Raw genomic sequence first — 27,144 nt, 5'->3', positions numbered from 1 at the left:
CCTGTACCACTCCCGCCCCCCAACTCCTGCATTCAATGATAATATACATGAATAAGTTGCTATCACTTCCTCAAAATACTATCATTTCAGACTTTAAATTATGCATTTTAAACAAAGCTGTTCTTGCAAATTTCTCAGGAAGACTACTGTCCCTCTCTGTGCCCAAATTATAGTGATATTCTTGATTCCCATTGGGGAGACGGACAGAAGGATAAATGACAACTATTCCATCTAAACTCAAAATTCAATCCTTCAAGGATAGGTCAACCAATTTTTACATTTAAGGCTTATGAGAAAGATTTAAAGGCTGTGAGATTATTCATCTAGAAGAAAAGACTGAAAGGGATTTACAGAGTATCTTCAAATATACATATATATATTATATATATACACACACACATAGATAGATAGATATAGATATATAGATAGATAGATATCCCTTTTAGACTGTGGTGACCAGCTCTTCCCCACCTCTCTTTTAGACTAAAAGGAAAAAAATGTCATTTAGTATTTATCTTTTCCCTCCCTCTTTGCCTCTGGGACAGCTAGGTGGCGCTCTGAGGGACCTGGAGCCACGAAAACTCATCTTTCTGAGTTCAAATTTGGCCTCAGACACTTCAGCTGTGTGACCCTGGGCAACTCCGTTTACCCTAGTTTTCTCATCTGTAAAATGAGCTGGAGAAGGAAATGGCAAACCACTCCAGTATTTTTGCCAAGAAAACCCCAAACGGGGTCACAAAGAGTCGAACATGACTGAGCAACTAAAAAACTTTGCCTCTTTGTATCATCTTTCTTTTCTTCAACTATTTTAGTGTGTGTGTGACTCTTTGTATCATTTTCCTTTTCTTCAACTATTTTAGTGTGTGTATGTGTGTAACACACACACGTGCACACATACACACTCCCAGGGGTGGGGGACATAGGGCCAGGGTACCAGGTATCTCCTGGGGAAAGAGGGTATCTCTCCTGTCCAATTAAAATTAAACTCCAGCTTGCCCCCCCCCCCCCCCCCCCGGGGACCTCAGTCAAATTGCTTAACCTCTCTGGGCCTTGGTTTCTTTGTAAAACGAGGAAATTCGATTAGATGACCTATATGGCCCCTCCCAGCTCAAATTTCTGATCCTGTGGTGCTCTAGGCCTCTCTCTGCCTTCAACTTCTCTCCTATCCCCAGACAACGGGAAAATGGAGAAAATAAGAAAACTGTTTTCAAATACTTTATAAAGTGCATCTTGTGAGTATACTTAGCCGTTGTTTTTTGGCCTCATTTCTTTAGAAGGTAACCTAACAAGTTATTTTGTGGCTATGTTTTTTATTCACACTGAATCTATGTAATAAGGAATATTATAACTAAGACAGAATCTGATTGATAATTAACATTCAGGGATGTAGAGTTTTTACTGAGATTCCTAATTCAATGAACCAACCTATAAATGACTAAAGTACTGTTTCTCTTGCTATTCTCTGACTCTATGCTATCAACCTTTGTGTGCAAACAAAGTGGGTTAACTAATTATCTGTGGGTTTATCTGCTCTTAAGCTAGCAACAGGTGAAAGTGGTCAAGGTATCTTTCCCACAATCCAACCCATTAACATTGTTTACTTGTACTCAGCAAAGGATACATTAAAAAAATAAAGCAAATAGGCAGACAAGACAAATATACCCTCTAAAAAGGGTATAGTACAAAAGATATTTTCTCAGTGTGATTTTAGGAGGCACAAGGATTTATGGAGTACTTTAAAAAATATATTTCCCAATGCACAACGTGGGGAGATGTGGTTGCTTTTGCATGTTCTATTTGGTATGTTACAGAACACCTCCTATTTGCTTGGATTTGGGATTTTCCAATGAAGTGGTGCCAGGTGGATGAAACAATAAACTTAGGTCAAAAGACATGGGTTATATCCACAGTTTTCTGATCTATTAAAAATAAAAAAGGAAGAGTAGACCAGCTCTCTCTTTCCCACATGGGAATGCTACAAAGATTAATCATCAATTGCCTATAAAGTCTTCTTAATCACATCAAAACTGGCCCAAAACACACACACACACACACACACACACACACCAGAATGATATATGTCAATTTTTTGATGCCTAAACCTAGAAGCAAATGCCTACAAAGAAAGTTAAACTGTAAAAGGCATTTGCCAAGCTACCTTCAAAGCCCCTCAAAGGTGTTGGTGCCACTCAAGTGCTAAACAGCTCTTCATTTCATCTTTTGCACTCTCAGAGGCAAATATGAAAGTTTTGTTGTTGTTGTTCAATTGTTTCCGACTCTTTGTGACCTCATTTGGGGTTTTCTTGGCAAAGATTCTGGAGTGGTTTGCCATTTCCTTCTCCAGTTCATTTTACAGATGAGGAAACTAGGGTAAACGGGATTGCTCAGGGTCACACATCTAGGAAGTGTCTGAAGCCATATTTGAACTCAGGAAGATGAGTTTTCCTGACCCCAGACCCAGCACTCTATCCACTGTGCCTCTAGCTGCCCTATAAAAGTTTAGGGGCTGAAATATTCCAAGACATTGACTTTCCCCATAAAAAAGACTTAATTCTAAGCAGGAGAAACTAAAAATGGCTGAACTATTGGATGAGTTCCCAATTTTTTGATATCAGCTTCTCAGAGGATACCATTATTAATTAGTGTTTATTGAGCAGTCATGTTAGAAATACCTCTAGTGTGCCAGAGGGAATGAATTGTACAATAATAGCTGTTACTTTTTATATTTCTTATGTTTTCACAATATGCTAGGGCTGTGCAAAGTACACAAAAGACTTACTTAGTCCCTCAAAGGAGCTCAAGAATGAAATTTGCATTTATTGACTTGGGCTAGTTAAAAACTAGAAGGTGCAATATAGATAGAGATATATAGCAATATGTAGATATAGAGAAATGTGTATTTTGTGTGTGTATATATGTATACCTACACACATATATGTATATGTAGCCATAAATACTATATATTATATATACCAACTATATGTAGTTAAAAATTAGAAGGCTCAACATATATACTGAGAGAAAGAGAGAGAGACAGAGTTTTCTAAGCTGACTCTACTCTTTAAAACTGACAAATTGCTTCTGTGACAAGATTTGGGAATCTCTCTCTTGCCAGAAAACCTTCTGCATCCTCCAAGTACACATAATCCTTGAAACCCTAGCACTGAAGAAAAGGCATCAGAGTAATGTGAGGGTTGGGGCCAGGGTAATACAGGGACCAAGTGAGAGAATGCAGAGTGGGGCCACTAAAGCCTTCCCTTTGACAGACTTCTGCTCTCAGAAAATCCAAGAGTCCCCTGTCTCCCCCACTTAGTTTGCTACCCCAGAGCCTAGTCAAAGGCATGTTTTATATTTTGTATGTGTGTTTGCAGATTTTAAGGATCATTGTGTATCTTATGTGTGCAAAACAGAGTACTTGGATTCCTGAGCAGTCATTACAGAGAAGTAAAAAGTTCTTACCCTTTTGGGCCTATGACCTAATAAAAGCAAGAGGATAAGTTTGGGTATATATGCCCATTTATGTAGTAGGAGTGTAGGTATTCTCAAACTACCATTGTATATGTTGGTGTTTCAGTCATGTCTGACTCTCTGTGACTCCATTTGGGGTTTTCTTGGCAAAGATACTAGAATGGTTTGCCATTTCCTTCTGCAGCTCATTTTACAGAAGAGGAAACTGAGGTAAACAGGGTTAAGTGACTTGCCCAGGGTCACACAGCTACTAAGTGTCTGAGTCTGGAACTCAGGAAAAGAGATCTTCCTAACTCCAAGGCCTGACACTATCCACTGTACCACCTAGCTGCCCCTCCATAAAAGTACATATGCAAATGCTAACAGGGCTTCTAAAGTAAGTGGTAATAAAGGTAATAAGTACAAAAAAGTAAAAATAAAGGAATGAGTCTCTACAAAGGCTTGAGAAAGATGAGTCTTGAGCAGAATTTTTACATAAAGGAGGGACCTTGCTTATCAGTAAAGAGTGATGGGGAGAAGGCACTCTAAGTATGGGACATGTTGGATGACTCAGGGGGTAAGGCAGAGATATATATAGTATAGATGATAAGTAGAATTTTTTTCCCCTCCCAATTTGCATGTTTGAGTAATTCAACACTGTCATATCTGAATGAAAATTACTAGAATAAATTCTGAGCTCAGATATTTGTACTGAACTCCCATTCATTTTGTAACACGTTTCAAAGGTCTCTTATGATTTTGTTTTTCCTAATGAATCTAGGGTGTGTTTTGGACTAGAAGGTAACTTTTATTTTTTAATCTTTAGACTCAATGATGGGTATATTAGTTACATCCTCTCTCCCACTCATATGGATGTGAGTTTCTTGAGAAAAGAACAATGTTAGTTTTAATTAAATTGTGCTTCCTGCATGATAATGTACTTATGCAGTATGTTCCTCCATAAATATAGGAAGTTTCAAATATAGTCCAAAAAATAATTTAAAATATTTTTATACTATGCTTTTTTTCAACTTAGATGTAGTTATATGGCATTTTATTTTATATAGCACTTTACAGAATGTTTTCCTCACAATAACCCTGTTAAGTAGAGCATTCCAGTATGACTATTCCCCTTGCAGATGAGAGAAATGAAGCTCAGAGATTTGAAGGGGTTTTTCTTAGGCCATTCAACTAATAAATAAATAAAGAGCTGAGACTTGAACTTAGGTATTAGAATTCTAAGCATTCACTGTCTCACACCATGCTGCCTGTCCATGAGGTGCTGGTACATACACATATATGCATATTACTATATATTACTATATAAATATATCACTATAATATATTATATATTTATATTATAATTATATATATATAATAATAATATATATTAATAATATAATACAAATATAAATATATTACTAATACAATAAGATAAACTGGTTTTCAAAAAGTCGATTTTTTGCCATAATTTTTTTAAAAATTAAATATGAACATGGATTTAAAATTGGAAGGAACCTTAGATGTTATTTAGACCAATCTCTTGATCTGATAGATTAGGAATCGGAGGCCTCAGATAGATTAAGTGACTTGCCCAGAGTCCTACAGGTCCTAAGCGGCAGAGATGGTTTTTGAAATCAGGTCCTCAGACTCAATATCCAACACTATTTTCACCAAACCACACTGAGACCAGTCATTATCAATATGCACACTTGAATAATGACATCTTAGAAAATCTTTAAATGGTATCTTTAAAAGTATAAACTACAGAAAAAGGAAATCATTTTGATAGTTCTAAAGTAAAATGTAAATAAGTTTTCTTCAATAAACAGATAAATATACTAAAAAACAAGTTAAATATTAATTTTAAAGGTTTCATTGCAACATAACTGCTTAAGAAAATAATTCTAGCCCCCAATTTCCCTTTTTTAGTACCCTTTCCATTTGTTCCCCACATTAAGAAAGTAGCATTTTTAGAGCACACGTTGATAATGGCATGTGATAATTAATACTGAATCTCAAAAGGCTTGATGATCCAATAAATGGCAACATATAGACCATTTCATAGGTTGTCACAGAGAATTCAAAGGCTCTTAAAAACAACTCAAAGGACTACATGAAGAATTTGGGGTTTGTATTTCAGCAAGAGTCCTCACTCCCGTCTATATATCCCTGCTTGTATGTTGGAGAAAAAAAAATCCTTGCAAGGTTGGGAACAGGAATCAGATTATTTTCACTAAAATTAGATTCTAGAGACTCTTACAATAAAACATCAGTGACCTCCATTGGTGAGCCTTCCTGGGGCAGTTGCAAAATTATGACAGGACTCACAAAGACAAATAAATCAAGTAAACAGGTGTGTAAAACACCTGTCAATTGACAAAGAATTGACAAGTCACTATGGTTCTGAGACTCCTATTGGTTACGGAGACCTCTCTATATATACACATCCACACCCAGAAATGCATATGTGTAATATATGTCTGTTAAATTATGGAGTTCCATAAATCTTACATGGACATTAAAAAAACTTATTTGATTTGAATAAAGTATGGATTAGCTCTCCTCGTATCTTCTCTTTTTCTGAGGTAGTCCTTTCTCATGAAGAATAAAGCAAAAGTAATATGCTGTTTATGAAGGAAGGGGCATGGACTCAATGCAAATGAGCCCAATCCTTTTGGGAGAAGCCTTTGTATTTCCTTCTGCATATCTATTAATGCCTATTAATTAATAAATGACCATAAGGCACTTGGCAAACATAAAGCATACTAACAAAGATAATGGGAGAGTGGCTCTTCCAGGCTCCCCTCAAAGCCATTTATGACAACCTCCCCTTTCCGCCCTGGACAGAGCTCAATAATAAAGCTTGCATTTTGCATTTCTTTCTTATGGCTTCTTCACATGTGTTTCTCTTCTGATCTTGGTTAGCTTGTCAGGTTCCCCCAGAGCTGAAATGAACTGCGTTCAATTTACTTTCTGTCTCCCTTACAGAATCTAGAACTCTCTTCTGTGCATTTTAGAGACTCCCCAAATGCTGAAGTACCATGTCAGTGATCAGAGGATTTTCTTAAATGTGGGTCTGAGGCCAGAGATAGCTACCACAGTTTCCATAAAACTAACAGGGCCTTACAGAAAAGACAAGAGACAAGTGTTGATAGAAAAGAGGTGGGAGGTGACTGATGACTTGAGGTACAGCCAATATTGGACTATCAAGAGAGCCATGAAAGGTAAACGCTGTTTCATTCTGTGAAGGGGTTGGGGGTATTGGTGGGAGGGGGGACTCTAGAACACCAAGATGCAAAGATCTTTTTTTTTTTTTAATTCTACTTCCTTTAAAAAATCTCTGTCTGGATAGCCATAATCCTTTAACCCTGAATGATTAGAAATCTTTACCAAATTGAAATGTTATGGCACCTTAGGGAAACAAAAAAGGCATAAATTATTTAGTCACTATGCCTCCTTTACACAAAGGATAAACTGTACAGATACCTGTATATTAGAAATATTTGCATTATACATATTATATCTGCATATCTATATATATACATATAGATATAATAATAGCTTTACTTAGTTATCCTTAATCTTAGTGCCTTTCATCTGTTGACTATCTCTACTTTATTCTGTGTATATACACACACAGTTTGTATATAATAATAATAGTTATAATAATAATAGTTATAATAAATAGTGCCTACTGTGTACCAGGCACTATGCTAAATGCCCTATAAATATTATCACATTCGGATCTTTACAACAAGCCAGGGAAGTAGAGGCTATTATTATCCTCATTTACAGATTATCCTCATAATACAATGATTATCCCCATTTTATGTTTAATCTCTGAGTCAGACAGAAGTTAAGTGACTCCTAAGTGTCTACAGCTACATTCGAATTCAAGTCTCCCTGACTGCAGGCCAAGGACTCTACTACCCACTGCATCATCTAGCTGCCCCAGTTGCTTACGTGTTGTCTCCCCCAATACCTTTATTTTATTTTATCTTTTTTTTTGCCTTTGTGTCTTCAGAACTTAGTACAGTGCCTGGCAAACAGTAAGCACTTAATAAAGCTAGTTGACTTACTGACTGACACTTAAAAATTGGCAAAGTGCTTTACATACATTTTCTAATTAGTCCCTCCAAACAGTCCTATCAAGGTAGCTTTTATTGTTTGGTTGTTTTCAGTAGTGTCTCATTCTTTGTGACCCCATTTGGGGTTTTCTTGCAAAGAGACTGGGAATGGTTGGCCATTTCCTTCTCCAGCTCATTTTACAGATGAGGAAACTGAGGCAAACAGAGTTAAATGACTTGCCCAGGATCACACAGCTAGATCACACAATCTGAGGCTGGATTTGTACTCAGGACTCCAGACCCAGCACTCAATCCACTGTACCACTTACCTGCCCCATGAGGTAGCTACCAAAGAAGTTAAGTAACTCACCCATGGGAACATAGCTAATAAGTATCTAAGGCAGAACCTGAACCCAGGTCTTCCTGAGTCCCAAGTCCAATATTCTTTCTTCCTCTTACTCTCTTATATCTACCAAACACTGTCCTCTTCTCTTTGATTTCTCTTCAAAATTCTGGGGTACTACAGTACAAACCTTCAAATCCCTGGGTACCCAGGATCTGCCCATTGGTTTCAAGAAATATTCTGTTGATTGAAGAATCTGTAAGCCCAGACGATTTAACCAATATGTGAATGATGTGGTGCATATTTTTAAAATCAGGCACAGAGAGGGCAGACTGCTATAGGTTTTGACTGTGTGACAAAATCCTGCTTATCCACGCCAATGTGTCATATGTGTCCTCGTCATGTGCTTACTACTTTGGGTTCAAGATAGATTTCCAGTCGTTTCTGACTCTTTGTGACTCCATTTGGCATTTTCTTGGCAAAAATACTAGAGTGGTTTGTCATTTTCTTCTCCAGTTCATTTTACACACGAGAAAATTGAGTGATTTGCCCAAGGTCGCACAGCTTAGTGTCTGAGGCTTAATTTGAACTCAGGAAGATGAGTCTTTCTGACTCAAAGCTGAGCACTCTATCTCCTGCACCACTGCTGAAGGTGCCTTAGAGATTGCCTATTCCAACAGAGGTCCCAGTAGTATTAGGAAGCATTTCTCCTATAGAAAGATTTTTCCAATTATTTTTTTTTCCATCAACCCACTGGGAAAGAAATAGACAAAGTCTTTGAACTTAGAAAAGAACTCAAATATGTCATTTTCTCAAAGCCTAACATTTTAGTGTTTATCTCACAGGTGGGAAAACAAGATGCCTTATACACAGGATATTTTCTCTATACCTACTCACAAATATACCCTGGTTAAAAATGAGATATCAATGCAATTCACCATGGGGACCAAGGAAGTAAGGTGTTTGTTTTTAATTGAGAAGTAGGGTACAAAGAGGGACAGTTTGTGAATTTGCCATTCAGAAATGATGTTTGCTTCCTAACAGTATTCCCTCAAAGATGTTTTCTGTAATGGCCTATTTTATACATGCAAAACCTCTTAAGCTATATATATATTATGAACTAGGTTGGAGAGGGATAAAGGATAAGGTTGGAGAAGGATAAAGGATAAAAGTGTGAGAGAGAAAAAGGAATGGGAGAAGAAGGGAGGGAAAGAGAGAAGGAAACCTGTGGGAGAAGAAGGAAATGGGTAGGGGAGAGGGACTAGAAGAAAAGAGAAAAGGAGGTAAGGAGAGAAAGTGGTGGACTCAAATTTGTCTAGAAAATTGATTTACAATACTTGTTCAGCAGAGCACAAAAGATTAAGTGATAAAAGGGTTTTAATCGGGGTTTTATACATTGCTATATTTACTCCTTAGTCCTCTGGTATTTCAGACACAAGATCAGAGGATTTAGAGTTGGAAGAGGCCTGAAAAGTCAGCTAGTCTAACCTCCTCATTTTACAGGTGAGCAAAGTGAGGCCCAGAGAGAGTGACCTGCCCAAGGTCACAGGCTAGTGAACAGCAGAGCCACAATTCAAACTCAAGTATTCTGGCTCCAAGTCTAGTATTTCTATTAACATTTGTTCATTCCTTTCAAGATAGTTGGGCTTAATATTTTTTTTTTGGTGGAATGGTTATAAAGTTAGATCCTAAAAGACTGACTGTATCCATATGTGGCAATTCCTGCTTAAGCTTTTAGGGCTACGAACTCTTTATCCACCAGATAAGAGCCCAGCCTTTCCAGCAAATGAATCTACAAAATAAAATTAAGTTCAAGCAGGGAGCAAAAATGAAAGAAAAACATCACACTTAAAAAAATTGTGGGCATACCCCTTAGGTAGTTGCTCCATGGAGTAAATCAAATAATATCTCAGCTCAACTAAACTAACACTTATTAAGCGTTTACTATGCATACACGTTTTAGATTAGGACACCATAACAGAAAATCACACCTGCAAAACCCATAAATGTAAGCTAACAAAAGCTACACAAAATCCATAAGTTATACTGCATTGTGAAGACCACTAGAAGGCCAGGTTTTCCTTACAAATACATTTTGATTTAGGCTTGTGATTTTACTGATATGAGGAACTCCTTGTATGGAGACTCCTTCCACCAAAGCCAAGGGACAATTGTTCAGCCACTTCAAGTGAGAATTTATTTGAATGACTTGCCCAGGTTCAGAACAGGTCAGAGGCAGGATCTGAATCCAGGCTTTCCTGACTCCAAGACCAACTCACTCAAATTATATAACCTAAGTTACCTGAATTCATTAATTCATACTTTGAACCAATAACTTTCTTTCCAATATTCTAACTAACTAAAAGATTCTATATCCAAGAAACATACTTCACATAGTAGAAGGTAACAGACTGGAGTGAATGTTGACCTAGTGCTTGGCTTCACTGGGAACTGTTTTCTTATTTCCTGCAGAAGGCTTGGTAGTGACTGCTTTTCTCTTTTAACAAAATGTCATTTTCAGGAAAAATTTAGATTTCAATAAACAATGAAGTTCCATTTCCGGTAGCATCCTTTAGGTAGCTTTTAAAAAATTATCATTGATTCATCAACGGTATCAAAGGTAAATAATTACGGAATGAGAAACAAACAAAAATGCATGTTGTGTACATCTCTAGGTCAAACCCACCAGTCTAGGAATTTTATTTCTTGCCTCCAAAATATCTTTTTGAGATTATGTATAAGGCAGGTATTCACATTTTTTTTTCAGATGCAAAGGCATGGCTGTGAACATGTAATCTGTGCAGTAGCGGAACTGGTTCATGTACACATAAATAGTTAATCTAGTTCTCTGACTGCCACTCCACTCTTCTATTTCAGATGTTATTTCCCAAATAAACATTAAAGGAAAAAAAAAACAAATAAACAACAAAACCAAAATAATAATGCAATAAAGGTACCAAGTGATACTAATTCAACACGATTATCATTGATCAGCATGTATGTTGAATAAAAGATATAAGGACATGCTTTTTACTTAGTCTCTTGAAATAGTATATTGCTGTGCTCCAAGAAGGTCGGTATTGATGGAGTTTGGTGAAGAGGACAGGGGTAATGTATCTTACTGATCGGTTCTTCTGCATCATAAAGGATGCTTACCATCTTTCCTTTTTATTGTCTAAGTTGTGTCTGAAAAACCCGATGAGGGGGAGAAAAAAATCTCAAATGTTCAATCTCCAAGTCAAGGCCACCACTATTTTAAAAAGTTGGCTGATCTGTTACACCCTAATTACATTACAACTCTGCAGCATGGCAGAAGGCCTGTCAGCAGACTTTATTTACAGCCCTGGAAGGAAAAATCCTCTTGCTGTTTTCACTTCGTGCAGAAGATAAGTTTGCAAAAGGAAACACTTGACAGTGCTTCAAGCACTCACTGTCTAGTGGTGTTGATAATGCAATTCTCTTCCGATTACAGCAACATTTATGATGCTGTCTAATCCATGTAAATGGTCACGTCCAACCGGACTGTGCTACTGACTGTACAGAAGTCAGTCCCATCATCACCTAAACCACTTAACCATTTTGACTCCTAGAAGTCTGTTGACTGTTATTGGAAGATGTTAATGTTGCAGTGGCAAAGCATTTAGTCCTATGACAGTAGTCCAGTTGATTGGAAATGAAGGGGCTGGGGGTGAGAGAATTTTATTCATATCTAGAATTTGTTTAAAGAGCTTTTAAGAATCTTATGAATCATTTACAGATTTTTTTTTAAAAGCCTAGGATTTTCCCAGAAAAGGGTTAACCTTTTTAAAAGTCCTGATTGAATCGAGCTCACATTTAATCTACAATAGCTTAAACATTTTTAAAAATACTGATTGTCAAAGATTTACAATATTTCTATAATGCCTTCAAAATAAAAATGTTCTTGGGAAGATAAAGCCCACGGTCATTTATTTTTTTCTTTCTAGTTTAGCAAGAGAAAAAAATCAATGTAGCTTGAATATCTCAAAATTGTAATCTTCTAGCATGTGAATAGTACCCCAGAAATAAGAAAGGTTCCTATCTTACTGGAAAGACTATCAAAATTGTGCAAAGCAACAGGTGAAAAGCCATTTGGAGAAATATTTGCTAAAATGAATCTACTGGTCTAACTCCCACGGGTGAGACATTATTTTCCATAACACAGCTGAAATAGGTTTGTCCAATATTTGATGCTAAAATTACACACTTTGGAAAGAGAGGCTCCATCTATTGGGTATTCCCAACTGCAATAAAGAAAACAGACCAAGGAAGGAACAAATAAATAACATAAAAATGCATTTACTCACTGTGTTAAAATTTGGAAAGAGGCCAACAGCAGAACTACTATCCACTGGAAAGGACATGAATGGTTTTATATCCAGGGAAGGCTGCATCATCAGGGTAGGTGTGCGCACAAGTGCAGGAAGTGTGGTACTGTGGCATGTACTACCTGCCAAGAGCAACAACAAAAAAGGAATTCAATCACTCTCACACTCCATCCCTCTTGCAAACCTATGGGCACAAGAACAAGACTGCTATGCTGCAACCTGGAAGAGACAGATTACGTGGGAGTAATAGAATGGTACAGGAGGAGTTAATACGATTAAAAAGCACCTTACTTTCTCATTGTCTAAATGATGCAGATGCTTCCCTATGGCCAGGCCCATGCTTGCTCAGACTCTGAAAAGACATACGGTACATGAATCATACTGGCAGGTATTGTAGAATGAGAACGTCTCTCAAGTCTGAGCTGCTCCGACAAGCCATAAAGGCGAGAGAAAGAAGGGGAGGAGCTTCTATTAAAGCCAGATGCCTTTTACCATGTGGTATTGCCTTACACACGACAGTACTGAATGGTTAGTAGAGACATATCATACAATCCATAGATTTAGGAATAGTAGTGATTGTTGTTTTGTTTTGTTTTTAAAGGATAAGAAACATTAATGCCCTATGGCTACTGTCTGCTCTCAAGGAAGCTGTGACTTAAATTATTTGTTTTCATAAAACAAAACAAATCGAGGATTTTTCCTCTTGTTTGGGGATAAATAAAATATATGTAGGGAAGAGGAGGAGATTGGGAAAAGGGAGGGGAGATTTGGGGCAATGTTGTATGAATGTATATAGCTCAAGACCAGACCATAAATGAGATTTTTTCTGCCTCAAGATTTTAAATCATTATAAATTCTTTGATTCCTTTTTAACATTTATATTAGTAACCATCTCCATTAGATCTTTGTTCTTTAGACTGATTAGGTTTAAAAGAAAAATTTTTATAAAAATTAATATTTGAACTTTAAACTATCATGTCAATCAAACTGTCTATCCTGAATAAGTTTCAGAACTAATGGGTCCTAGTTAAGAGAAATTTTAGGAATTGTATAAAGAAGTACATGGTAATTATGTGGCCATAACCCCTTATTGACTTCAAGGAGAAATCAACAGTAGAGGATAATGTCCCACTTATTAAAATTTCCATGTAGTTATACATGCCATCCTAGAATACCCACCCCCATTCCAATGCTATTTTCATAGTAACCATCTGATAAGTCTGCTACCAAATTTTGAATCATTCTAAGGCATTACTGACAGTAGTACTGAATTGGCTGTCTGAGTCCATTTAGATTAATCCTAAAAAGTAGCAAGGAAAATTCTGAAGAATGGCAAGCATTATTAGAAGTGCCCTGTGAAATAAAGCAACTGTTTTGGAGTTCACAGCAGAAATCAGCAAGTAAACCATTGAAATAATAGAAAAGAAAATTGTATTTTTCCTAGGCGATATCAAAGTAAACATTTTTGATTTCAACGTGGTAGTCACAAGACAGCCCTGTATTTAATTACACACTACCCTTCTAATTAGGTAATGTTACAGCTATTGTCATTTTGGGGGTCTGTCAGTACAAGACAATACCAACACATCTTGGGTTGCAGGGGTACATGTTAAAGTATTCATTTAAAGAGCTTGTGCCTAAACGTATCATAAAACATAGTTAGAATTTTAGTTCAAATGCAGCTAACATAGAAATATGCCTTAGGTTAAAACATTTACTTCTCTTAATATTTTTATTATCTTTTTATTCTGACTTATATTATTAAAATTACAAAGACATAGTCATTGTTATTATAGAGATCCACTTTCTGGTGAAAGATTATCTATTGTCATCATTTCAATAAACTACAAAGGTTCTCCCAAAGGTAAAACAGGTTATTTCTGTACTCCACGAGTGAGGCTATGATGGCTTTGTAGAATAAAGGTTTTCTGGAGAAGCTGGGGAGAGCTACTTTCTCTGCTACCATAATCAAATCAAAGAGAGTACAACATGGGATGAAATAAACAAACGGGTCTTTGTCATCACAGGTCACTTGCCACACACCCCTAACCCAATCAAATTTGTATGCAGTCAGGAATAGTGGGACAAAGGGGGAAAAATACCTCTGGAACTTCCAGTGTTCATTATCATAAAAAACTTAGCAGATGTTTACCATTTCATTAGCATTTTAATAACAGACAATTGATCATGTTAAACACAGATTATTTTAAACTGCTAGTAAATCATCTTAATAATTATAAACCAACCCTGAACCAGTAGACTTACCTCCACATCTTGCTGTTTTCACTTTTTAAATGTGATTTCTAATATTGGGAGCTTTTATATCAGTGAAATGAACCACAGTGGGGAAGAACACCTTCATATGCCCAGGTTTGATAGTATCCAGACCCCTCAGGTGGGCTTATTCTTGTTTCTCTGTTGCTAATGAAAATTTCTCTACCTCAGCTGGTTCTGTCAGTACGACCTACCTTTCAGTCAGTCAGCAGCACAGGCAGAAACTCTGCCAAAATGCATTTGTCTTTGCCAGCAAACTTTTAGTTTCACCAAAACAACAAGTACTTGGAGAGAGGGGGAGAAAGGGATTTTTAAGAGAATTCTGTAGATTCTAGAATATTTGATAAACTACCAAAACAATATATTAATGTACAGCAGTATAATTATGGTACCCTTTATAATGTTGGTGCTATGTTAAAATTATATTAAAATGTGTATTATATTATAACTAAATAGTATTAAATTAGCTTTGTGTTGTAACAAAATCTTAGTAGATATTTACTTGCAGGATGTAGTTCTGTTTGAGGGGGAAATAATTTATATTTGTACCATATCAGTGTATTGTAATATGGTCCAACCGTATTTTAAAACTTGTAATCTCTCTATCATTTCATTTGTAAAAAAAATTTTCAGAATAGTCAACTTGCAAATAAACATTACCAAGCACCTACTATATGCAAGACACTGTGCTAAGTGCTGGGGACACAAAGAATGGTGAAAGACAGTCCTTTTTTTCAGGGAGCCCACAGTCTAATGGGGAAACAACATATAAACATATAAACAAAGCTATATACAATAGGGGAAGTGAGGGGGCACAGTGGATAGTGCTCCAGGCCTGGAGTCAGGAGGACTTGAGTTCGAATCCAGACTCAGAAGCTGTGTGACCCTGGGCAAGTCATTTACCCTTGCTTGCCTCAGTTCCTCATCTATAAAATGAGCTGGAGAAGGAAATGACAAACCACTCTAATATCTTCACCAAGAAAACCCCAACTGAGGTCAGGCAGAGTCAGACATAATTAAAACGATTCAACAGCAACAACAACATTTATGACATAAACTTGAAATACGTGTACTCTTTGCCCTGGATTTGAAAATAGAATTTAAAAATCAATGACTCAACAATCCCAATTTCCATCCATGTTTAGTTTTAGGCTAAGACTTTCTCCTCCCCAAATCCCCCCAAAGATACACCTATCTTCTCCCTCAGCTTTCAATTTGATGGCAGGCCTCAAAAGACACAGATAGCTACTAAATCAATAACATCTTGTGCCACCCACCACTGTAATTGTACAGGTGAACAAAAGGATCATTTCAGGTAACTGTGTCAGTAACACATGTACATTTGTATGGTTACTTAATGGAACCTATCTGAAGACTTAGTGACACTTAAAAGTATTTCCTAAGTCTTTGAACTTGACGAAAGATCTCAGGTCTCCATTTAAGTTAAGACTTCGAAATCTCCATACAGTCTCCTTTTGGTGAACTACAACACAAAACTAAGTCATTGCAATCTCTAGAAAAGAATAAATCTGTAAATAGCTGGTTACAACAAATCAGAATTAGGAAGTTTTAGAAGAGTGATGTTCATAAATTTCTGTTATTTCTTTCAGAAGTAATTCTTATTTCAGTGTTATCAAACCTGTTCTTTCAGTGAACATTTGACTCATAAGGATGAATTAAAATAAGATCTATTAGACAAGTAGCTTAATCAGTTTTTTTTTCTAAATTTAGGACTTGGAGTATCACTTGTCCCAAGTACATTTTCTCTGGGAGAGATGCTTAGAATATGCTGTCAAATGGGTTGATGGTTGACTTCATTATCGAAACTGGCTCTTGGCCAAGCCTCAACTATGTATGATGTGTATGTATGTGTATATGTGTATAGGTCATTGCCTACCTACTGAGTAATGAATAACTGTTTTGATACTGAAGGAAATGACATAAATGGGAGAAACATTTTAGAAATGCAGCCTCATCCACCTGACAAAATGTTTCGTCAAATGATGTCATTGAAACAGTTTATAGCTAAACTGGCCTATCGGTGACTGGAAGACAGAAACAACTTGGTGACTCCAAACTCTCACCTCTACTTGTTTGGTTCTTCTATTAGCCGTAATCCTGTGACAGTGTTTGGGGGTGAGGGTTCTTTCTGATCTCTACTCATGGGCACCTGACATTCTTAACCTTCTTTCAGTTATGAATAACTAGAAAGCACAAAGGAGCACAGAGAGAAAGGAAGGAAGGCCATTATTACTGCTGTACTAGTTATAGAACTAAAAACTTCCTAAATTAAAAAAAAAAAGTAAGATGTGTCTAAACTGCAGTTTTCATCTCCCATCACCTCTAGATGCTTGTACGTCTGTTTTCTTTCTAGTTCTTCCCTTTCTCCCACCCCCAAACACTTTGAGTACCTTAGCTAGCTTCTTAACATCCTAACCCTTCCTTTTTCAGATCTTCGTTCTTTCGGCCTGACATATGAGCCGGCTGTGGAAAAAACAGCTCCTGTCAGGTGCCATCAATCATGAGTGCTGGAGGTGAGAGCAATGTAGGAGCAGCTGAGGGGGATAGTTAGCTGTGGCCGGCTTTCTTCTGTTGACAAGGCTGCCCACAAAAAATAAACATACACACTCACATTTGCTCACTGATGCACATGGTGAGCATGCTATGGAATACTGCAAACTCCAAACCGTATTGGTACAATTTCTGTTGATTGCTTAGACTCATTCTCCTAAGGGGTTACTAGGGGGATTTCAAAGACATGGACCTAAAGCATAAGTTGAATTGAGAAAACATAAAGGATTTTTATTAATATTTTAGTATTTTGTATATATTGGGCAGCTAGGTGGCTCAGTGGATAAAGTCCCAGGCCTGAAATCAGGAAGACTCATCTTGCTGAGTTAAAATCTGGCCTCAGACACTTAATAGCTATGTGATCCTAGGCAAGTCACTTAACCCTGTTTGCCTCAATTTCCTCATCTGTAAAATGAGCTGGAGAAGACAATGGCAAACCACTCCAATATCTTTGCCAAGAAAACCCCAAGTAGGGTCACAAAGAGTGGGACACTAATTAAATAACTGAATAAAAATAACTATAAATATGTAATATATAAATATTATACATATATACATATAAAACATATATAACATGGAAAATAATAATAACCAGGATTCATATTGTGTGACAAGGTCCGTAGAGCCTTTCACATGTATATTTCCTTGCTCCCATTATCTTGCTCGTCATGAAGCTCTTTGACGTAGGTATTATTATTATTATTATCCTGAGGAACGTGAAACTGAGGGAAGCTAAGTGATTTGCCCAGGATCACCCAGCTAGTAAATGTTTGAGGCAGTATTTGAATGCAGGGCTTCCTGACTCCAAGTCAATCATTCCATTCACTGGGCCCACCTAGCTGCATGGAAGTAACTATGGTATGAGTTTGTGGCTTTTTAGATGCTTTAAAAGGAATGCTTAACCTTTTAATACTTTCACAGACAGTATTCTCACAAGTGAAAAAAAAAATCAGTAATGGGACCATTCATCCAGTATACACTAAGTACTTAGACTTTGCTTTTTACAGGGTCCTGGGTAACTCCTCCCTCTAATTTGGCCTTTAAATAACTTTAAAATATGGTTAGTGAGGCTCTGACAAATGAATGTTTGGAAGACTATGAAAAGATAGATTTATTTTATTAGGCAATGCAGGAGTGTCCTTTTCCTCACTGAAACTGGTATTTCAACATTCTCTCTGAAGTCTCCAAGAGAAATAGGAGTTATTGAAATATACTTATTCTATCTTTAAAACTTCAGCATAAACTGAACATGTATTTGTAAAGGAACTTTGGTGATCTTATTTTGTTGTGCTAATTCACCACTGTCAGAACCACTTTAGCACGTGCCTGCTTCAGCGACATATAAAATCCAATTTTAGTACAAAGCAAAAGGCATCCATGTGAGAACTCAACATTTTTACTTAAAGTAGGACAACGGGGAAACATTTGACTTACAAAGTCAAATCAGAAAGTTTTCAAGGAAAATCTTCATTATAATAAAGTGTCCTTTTTTGCCTACTTTAAAAGTATATGTAATTTGTATAACCTATATCAAATTGCTTACAGTCTCACGGAGGCAGAGGGGAGGAAGGAAGAGATAGAATTTGGAACTCAAAAACTTTAAAAAAAAAGTTAAAAATTGTTTTTGCTTGTAATTGGGGGGAAAATAAAATATTATTTAAAAAAGTATGTGACTAAAAGCTAGTATCCTTTGTAATACACACACACACACACACACACACACACATACATATATAATCTCTGTCTCTCTCCCTTTCTGATAAGGCTTGACTAAATGTCATAATTCCCTACATAGAAAATTTGGCATTTGTTAAGGAGATCTTAGGTGAAGAAGCAATGTTTCCAAAAGTTCTATCTAGGCCCACCATTTAGGCTGGGATTCTCTTGGCCAGGAATGGTATTTTCTCTGAATTCTGAGTAGCACTTAGCACTGTGTCTAGCTCAAACGCATAATTAGACTAAAATATCAGTGCTTTGTGATTGGTTCAATCAAGTCACAACCTACATCCAGATACGAAGGAAAGGTGAAGCTTTCAAAAACAAAAATTTCTCTGTCTCTGGAGCAAATGTCTCTTTCTTTTGTGTCTTGTCAAGCTGACTTTGCTCAAAATGATTTGTGAAGAAATAAAAGCTGCCTTGAACACTGAGTTTTAGGAGGAAGATGAGCAGAGAATCCAGCGATGCTAGAGATAGTGTCGGACCAATGTGTGTCTCTGGCACTGAGTCTAACAAAAGGCTTAGCAAGAGAGAGTTTCAAGCTCAGTCCTGTTCCTGAGTCTTCCCTGTGGCAATTCGAAGTGCCTTCTGGGGAAGAACAGTAGTAGCAGACTGGCAAAGCATCTTCCTTTTAAAAATAACTCTGGAGCATCACCTCTGAAGTTTACAAGTAATAACGAAGTCAAACGCGTCAAAAAATAGCAACAAGGCCACACGGCAAATTTTGAGTCATGATCTACTTTGAGTTGAGTGGCACCACACCAGGGTTTATAAAAAGAAGAAAGAGATGAGCCTTTCATTGGGATGCAGCAGCATTTCAGATATTATGTCCATTTGACACAAACAGGACAGCAGGGGGTGACTCATTTATAGCTGGAAATCCTAAAGTGACACCAAGTCCCCTACCTTTATAGCTTTTATTTTATTTTATTTTTGAAGAAAATTGATGTTGTAGTCAAGGCATTTGAAATATTAGCACAAGATCTGTTAATGTTTATGCATCACCAGCTCCTCCCTGGATCAACCAGTCACCAGGGCTCTTATCAGTTCAGGCAGCAAGAGACAGCATGCTATAATTTCAGAGTCATGAAATCTTGGTTCAAGTCCAAGATTCTTTAAAGAGAAAGGTCTTTCAAGGACTACTTGAGGTTCTAATCAGAACCTAGGCCACATACTTAATGATTCTGTGACTTTGGGCAAGTCACTTAACTGAGTAAAATCTTAGTCTCTTCATTTGCAAATGTGGGGAATTAATGCTTGTGCTACCTATGCCTTGTATGTTTTTTGCCACCAAAATATGTTGTAAATCACAAAGCACTTATATAAATGCAAATTATTGTTTTTATATGATCCTTTGGGTTTTTGTTGTTTTTGGTAGAGCTCAGAAATCCCTAAGAATTTCCAGAGCATGGTTATATTTAAATTCCATAGTCGACTTCTCATAAGGACCTTTGGGTTCATAACTAATGAACGCTAACTTCCTTCTCTGAGAGGAGCTTACAACCCCCAGAGAATAACCTTTGCTGAGGTTTCCATCTAAAAACAAAGCACACAGAGAACTACAATATGAAATTCATTGAAAAAGGGAGAAAGGAAAGATTCGAATCAATCCTCAAGTCCTTCAAATAATTTTAAATGCCCCTCCCCCATTTAATCTTTAATTGGAAGTGAGAATTTCACGAATCTTGTACTGATTTCAGAGTCATAGGAGGAGATGACTTCAAGAAGGTAATTAATCTAACTGGGTTAGGTCAAGGCAGTTCTTCAGATTGGAATGTGTTAAAATTATCTAGACTAGTGGGCGAACGTGAAGCTCATTCAGAGGATAAAATTTCCTGGTTTAAAAAAGAAAATGTGGTCGGATCTGAGCACCCAAGCAAAAATGGCACCAGCTCTATGGATCAAGGTGTTTTCGAAGGGTTTGAGGACTATTCTTCCAGAAAAGGAAGGCACTGTCAGGACTACCTGAGGTTGTCTAATCAAGGCCTATGAGACCCCTAAAACTCAGGCAAGGGACTTTGGTGATCAACCTTTCTAATGCCATCATTTTAAACATTTGGAGACTGTTCCTCTGAAAGGAGTCTAAAGTCCCTTCTAGTTGTAACATTTTGTGATTTACCCTTCACTTAACCAAATGTTTCAGAATTATTTGGAAATTTAAGGAGCTTAGTTTTAGTCTTTCGTAGGGAAGGCTGAATTTTTAGGAAGCTCTCAGAACCTTCTTGTATAGTTCAGGAGTTGTTTTTAGAGGTCTTGTAGGCCCTGATTTAGAGAACCCCAAGCAACCTTTCTAACATCATCATTTTAAAAATGTAAAAACCATTGCTTCTGAAAGGTTAAGGACTTGCCCAAGGTCCTATAGCTTGTTAGTGGCAAGGTTATAACCCAATGATCTGCTGGGAAAAAAAATCAAATCACATTTTTAAGTTTGTACAATCTAAGATCTATAAGAACCATTTAAATTTTTTTTTATATATAATGACCCTGGAAAGTAAAAAGAAAAGGTTTTTATTTGGTCAATTTTTTTTTCTTTGTGACTTGGTGAACAGCAGTTCTTGGTCCATTATTTCAGGGGGAGGTAGTCTAATGAGAAATTAACCATCTTTGCTTTGTTGATAAACAATCTAGTGAAGTGAATAGAGAATCTTATCCTTGGAGTCAGGTGGACCTGGGTTGGAATTCTGCTTCTCTTATTAGACATGTGAACATGGGCAAGTAACAGCCTCTGTGAGCCTCATTTTCCTCACCTATAAAAATGGGTTGAATAACACCTACAGTTAACCTACCTGACAGGCACATTGTGAGACTCAAATGTGATAATCCCAGTAAAGGTTTTTACAAATATAAAGAGCTATGCACATGTTGATTATTATGGTTATTAAAATTTAATGAGTCATAGAAGATTCAGGCCATATGATGCACCATTTTGTACTACTTTATGAAAGTTCTGAACAGGAAAACAGAACCAAGTCTACTAAAACATCCTTTTAACCATTCTGGTTGAGTCAGTGAAAGGATTTAAACCACTTAAAAGGAAACATGAATTTGTTGGTGAATTCCTGCTGGCAGTGTTTATATGGATGGACATTACAACAAGTAAGTATTGAAAAAGGCACTTTTACCTAAGAAATGGCAACTGATCTTCCATTATAGCCAATTAAAGCAGCCCTACCATCTGACCCTCCCTACTGCCTCAGCTGAGTCCTTTCCTCTGTAATTCACACAAATGGTATTGATCAAAGGAGGCTGGAACACAGCAACTATGGAGGTCAGCATACAAAGCCACCAGCATAAACTTTGATTTAGGCTACACATTTTGTTTTCTTTTGTTTTGTAAATTAAATTTTAAGTTATAGGAATGCATGTAGGTGTTCTGCATTCAGAAGTCACATGAATACATTCCATTTTCTTTTTTCTTTTTTTTTTAAATCAGAAAAAAGGGATACCATAGAATCACTGTTCAGTTTAAAGAAACAGTTAATGTTTACTCTATAACTACTTTCTAATCCCACCTTTGCTGGAGGGAGGACGCTTCCTCAGTTTAAGTATTAACCAGAACTTTCCAAGCCATTAACAAATGACTGCCCACACCAAAGGAAAGCACACCACAACTATAAACTTTTGTGGTAGAAGGTATGTAGCATCCTCTTTTAGCAACAATGCTCATTCTTGGTGCTTTTGAAAATCCTTTTCTGTTGTTAGCCAGTAACCTCGAAGGCTGAAGTTGGAGGATTTGGGGGAAAATCTTGGTGACCCGTTTTTACAGGTGAAGAAAATGAGGCTCACAGAGGCTGTTACTTGCCCACGTTCACACAGCTAATAAGAGAAGTAGGATTCCAACCCAGGTCCACTTGACTCCAAAGTCACTGTGAAAAACTTCACATGGAGAGAAGTCATCTTTGTTGTTAAACAGCAGTGGCTGTCTGCTAATAGCTTCCAGTAACTGTGGATTGCACGTCACCCTGACTCCACCTTTCACTATCCTTAGTAAAGCTGGTGTGTGGGTATGTGGGGCCCCATCTGCAGAAAGAAAGCAGAGGTAAGTGACCTGGGGAGGCTGACCAGGAGCCAGTGATAACTTAACAGGAAACATTAACAGAGGAGCTACCTGAGATTTCAACAAGGATGTTCCTTTTTTTTGTTTGTTTTTTTTGTTTTTAAGATTTACTCTAAGACAGATTCTTCTGTAGGACTTTATTTACTAGCACAAGCAGCACAGATAGTTTAGGGAAGATATCATAAATGGCCAGAAAGGTAAAGCTCTACCTGGCCAGGAATGAATTCAATTGACTAGTACCAAGTCAGATGAGACTGCTGGTCCCTCTTTGACAAAGCCAGGAAACAGTTAGCAGCTCCTGGTAATCAATGCCTTCCTTCCCTGAGAAATACTGTGAACTCTTTCAGGTTTGTTGGGAGATTTAAAAGAGATAAAGGAGGAAGAAAGCTTTATGGGCTGGACATTTGGTCCAAAGGGAATTGAATTTTATGTGGCAAAATAGGCCCTCCCCATGCTTTGCTTCTCTATATTCAAAGCAGTATCCTGAAAATGTGAAAATGAACACTATTTAGTCTTTTTACTCAACCAGACCTTAGGGTACTGGTGATATTCAAAATAGCATCAGACATTTCAGACATCCATATCTTTTGATGTGATTCATTGTAGACCAGAGATTTGGACCTGGACGGCTTGCTAAATATCAGTTAGTCTAATGCCCTCACCTGGCATAAGAAGAAACTGAGGCCTAGAGGTTAAAGGACTTTCCCAAGGTCACTACAGAACTGAGATGAAATCTTCAGTACTCTAAACCCAGCCTCAAGGCCACAGGTTCCCCACCCCTGCATCAGACCATGCTGTGAAAACTTTGGCCTATGGATTATGTTTATTTATATATTTCTATAATGACTTTGTGCCATTTTTAAATTTCCCTGTCTTCTAGGGACTAGCAAAAGACCCCAAAAGACAGATAGACTAATAATTCATAGTACTACTTAGGTAAGTAGACTAAAAATACGTACATTTGTCTTTTCAGTAAGTTGTTTTAGAGGATAAAGGAATGGGCAACTATTTCCAGGAGCAGTATTTTATATTGTTAGTGTTCCTCTTCCACATATAAATAAAATATAGGAAAATAAAATTTAAAAAAAGAAAAAAGCAAGGTACTATGTACCATTTTACATGAAATTGTAACCTCTATTATTTACTGCTCATTGATCCAACTTCGAAAAAACATAAATAAATTTTAATAGAGAACTAGTCACATCACCCTGTTTTACTCATTCTTTTTGACTTTCTTTAGTCTGTGTCTAAAATGATTTTGTTGCTGTAATTGTCACTTTTAACTGCTGTGCTCAGTTTGTATATTTCCCCCCTCTTCTTCTGTCTCAAACATCTTTTTGAAACTCCCTTTTCTTTATAATACACAAACTAAAACTAAATATTACATAAAAGTGTGCCAAGTGCTCAACAAATTCACTTTGGGAAAAGATGTTTTAGTCTAAATTAAAAACATAGAAACCTAAGATCCCCAAATTGTATATTCCTTATATTTGGAGTTGCAAGCAGCCATTCTTTTCTAAACTTTGGGTGAGATGTCATTAAAAAAGCAAGAAATAAAAAGTGCCCAATGGATGTATGTGTGTGTGTATATGTGTGTATGTGTGTACACACAAATGTGTGGGAGGGGGTTGGTTTTACTTTTACTGTTATATTTCCCCCATAATACTTGTATCTACAAATCAAAAGGTAAAAGCAAGAAACATGCTATTATCAGGATATTATTATTAGAACTGGCCCTTTGAACAAATTAAACAATTAAATCAGGACATATATTCTAGCTAAACCTAGTGTAGTTAGACCAGCTACAACACTGGAGGGTTGCTTGCCTATGGGGGATCATGATGGTATTTGTACTTTGTGTGATAGAGTGTGACAGGTAGGAACTTAAGTTGAATGCACAGTAGCAATCATAAATTTTTATAGCAACTCATTTTTAGGCTATAACTGTGATGATTCCTTGGATCTGTAAAGTACTGGGTACTTTTTCTCCAAGGAGTCCAAAACTACTTTCACATGTTTTACATCATTTGTCAGCTGTTACTACAGGCCTGTCAAATGTGTCAATATTATCTCCAATCCAATAATCATGAAACAGATTCAGAAAAACAAAGTTATTTAATATCACACACACACACACACACACACACACACACACACTCTCTCTCTCTCTCTCTCTCTCTCTCTCTCTCTCTCTCTCTCTCTCTCTCTCTCACTCTCACTGTAATGGGGAGCCAGCATTAAAGTTTGGCCTTCCAGTTCCAAGTTGCCTGTCTTTTGATAAACACACTGAATTATCCTACTCATCTAAAGCTAATCACATTAGCTACAGATTTGGGAGTCAGTCATTTATAAGTAAAGATCAATATACATTGGTTTCAGTCACTCCTTTTGTCAACAGTCCATTGAAACTGCAATGTTTATATCTCTGATCCACAAAGATGGAAATAAAAAAGTTCTCTTTCTCAATATTTTTGAAGCCATCAGAACCCTGCCCCCCAGAGAGTTATCAAAATAACAACACCTTCACACCTTGGGTCTCTAAGTCCTTTCCAAACAAACAACATCTATCCATGTTTCACAAATGCCCAAAACTATGGAAATGAGGGTCCCTGGGAATGGAAGCTCAGGGACAAAGCAGAGGGAAAAGTCAGGCTATTGAAGCTCCACCTTGTTAAACATGTAAACATAAGCCTAAACTTCATCTTAGGAAATACTCTCCTTTGGAGACCTGAACTCACCTGGTTTCCAGAAAGATTCCTCTATCAACTAAGTATGAAAAACATCCAAACCATTGAATCCTTGCTTGAACTGATTTGTGGCAGTGCAATACTCCACAAACTTAAAGAAACGCAACAAACTATGATAATGTAAAGAACAAAAGAAATTCTAGAAATTGGCAATATTTTCAGCTTCTGGAGAAAATCAGCAAAACCTGGCTTGATATTTACATTGAAATTTTATAAAAGCGTAGGGGGAAAAGAATAGGATAAATTTTTGGATGGGGGAGGGAATGAATACCAACAAATCCAGTATTTATTTTAGTTCTACACCACCTCACTTCTCCGTAAATTAATTTTCAGTGTTCTCTCTCCACGCCTTCTTACTTCATGGAAAAATAAAATCCCTGAGGTGTAAATACTGGTCAACCTGTAATGCTTACCTTAGTTTTAAAGTTTACAATCCAGTCACTTCTGTATTCCAACACTCTATGAGATATTATTGCATTTAGAGATAAATAATTCCATCATTTCAACCTGGTGCTTCTGTGATGTTCGGTGCTAGGAAACAGCCGACTGGCAGGCACTAAGTCTGAACAAATCAGACGTATTGTAATTGGTGCTTAGCTCTAATTACTATGGAGGATTGTGTTTGCAACTTGATTCCGGAGGGAGGGCAGCTTACCTACTGACAACACCCAACCAAACAGAATGTAAAAGACTGACACTTGTTTTATTGCATATCATTTTTCTAAATATTTTTAAAACTACCAGGGACCTGCTATAGTATCATTGTCGACAAAAAAAAAATGGAAGCAAGGGAGATTTTATATTTAAAGCAACCCAGTTTTTACAGATTTAACCTAAAGCTGTTCTATCATGGTAGAATTCTAAAAGTCAAGACTTTGAGAGGAAAATATTATCTCAGTAATTAGGTGAGTAAATAGCTTTAAAAATTTTCAGATGACTTTTAACTCTAAATAAATTTTATACTCAAAATTATTGAAATTAACTTTGTTTTGGGGGATCCTTTGTTTTTGTTTTTGTTTTGGCCTCTCCCTTGATGTGATCAGTTTGAGAAACACAGATTTGGAAGATCCCTTCAAATGCAGATCAGGAACTTTAGAACCTATATAGCCTTACAGAGTTACCCTGATGATTGAGAAGTTAAATAACGTTTATAGGGTCACAGAGGAAGAACTTAAATTCAAGCCTTCTGGATTCCAAGGCATGTCCTCTTATCTGCTATCTCACAGATGCTTCTTTTTGTTGAATACTAATATTCATGAATAAGAAGGATAATAGCAGATTACATTTACATTAGATTTGCAAAAATACTTTGCATATACCACTCTCCTCATTTGACTTTCATAAGCAGGTAATACAAGTATTGTTATTCCTAAAGAGAGGCAATGGGGTATAGCAGATAAGAAAGTTTCAGTAAGGGAGACCTAGCTTCAAGTCCCATCTCTAACACAAACTGGATGTGTGACGACCTTGGGCAAATCACTTAACCTCCAGGTGCTACAAGTAGCTCTCTAGGACCAAAAGTTGCAAAGTGGTTGCCATGCTTATTGGTGGATCAAATTTCCATACTGGGAGT

The 27,144-nt window shown here is 36.9% G+C and overlaps 1 protein-coding gene across 4 annotated transcripts in view; it reads right to left on the bottom strand.

Moving 5' to 3' along the window:
• Positions 1–27,144, bottom strand: part of ZNF385B (zinc finger protein 385B) — a 491,057-nt gene that overhangs the window by 90,410 nt on the left and 373,503 nt on the right. For all 4 annotated transcript variants that reach the window (XM_027866018.1, XM_027866019.1, XM_027866020.1 and 1 more), the window contains one exon: positions 12,186–12,328. In XM_027866018.1, the coding sequence (XP_027721819.1) occupies positions 12,186–12,328 (143 nt within the window). The remainder of the gene's footprint in view (positions 1–12,185; positions 12,329–27,144) is intronic.

Source organism: Vombatus ursinus, unplaced genomic scaffold (assembly GCF_900497805.2).
Source record: "Vombatus ursinus unplaced genomic scaffold, bare-nosed wombat genome assembly UNPS02014779.1, whole genome shotgun sequence".
NCBI classification, from domain to species: domain Eukaryota; kingdom Metazoa; phylum Chordata; class Mammalia; order Diprotodontia; family Vombatidae; genus Vombatus; species Vombatus ursinus.
The sequence above is the reverse complement of the archived record's forward strand: the minus strand, read 5'-3'. Positions and strand labels throughout refer to the sequence as shown.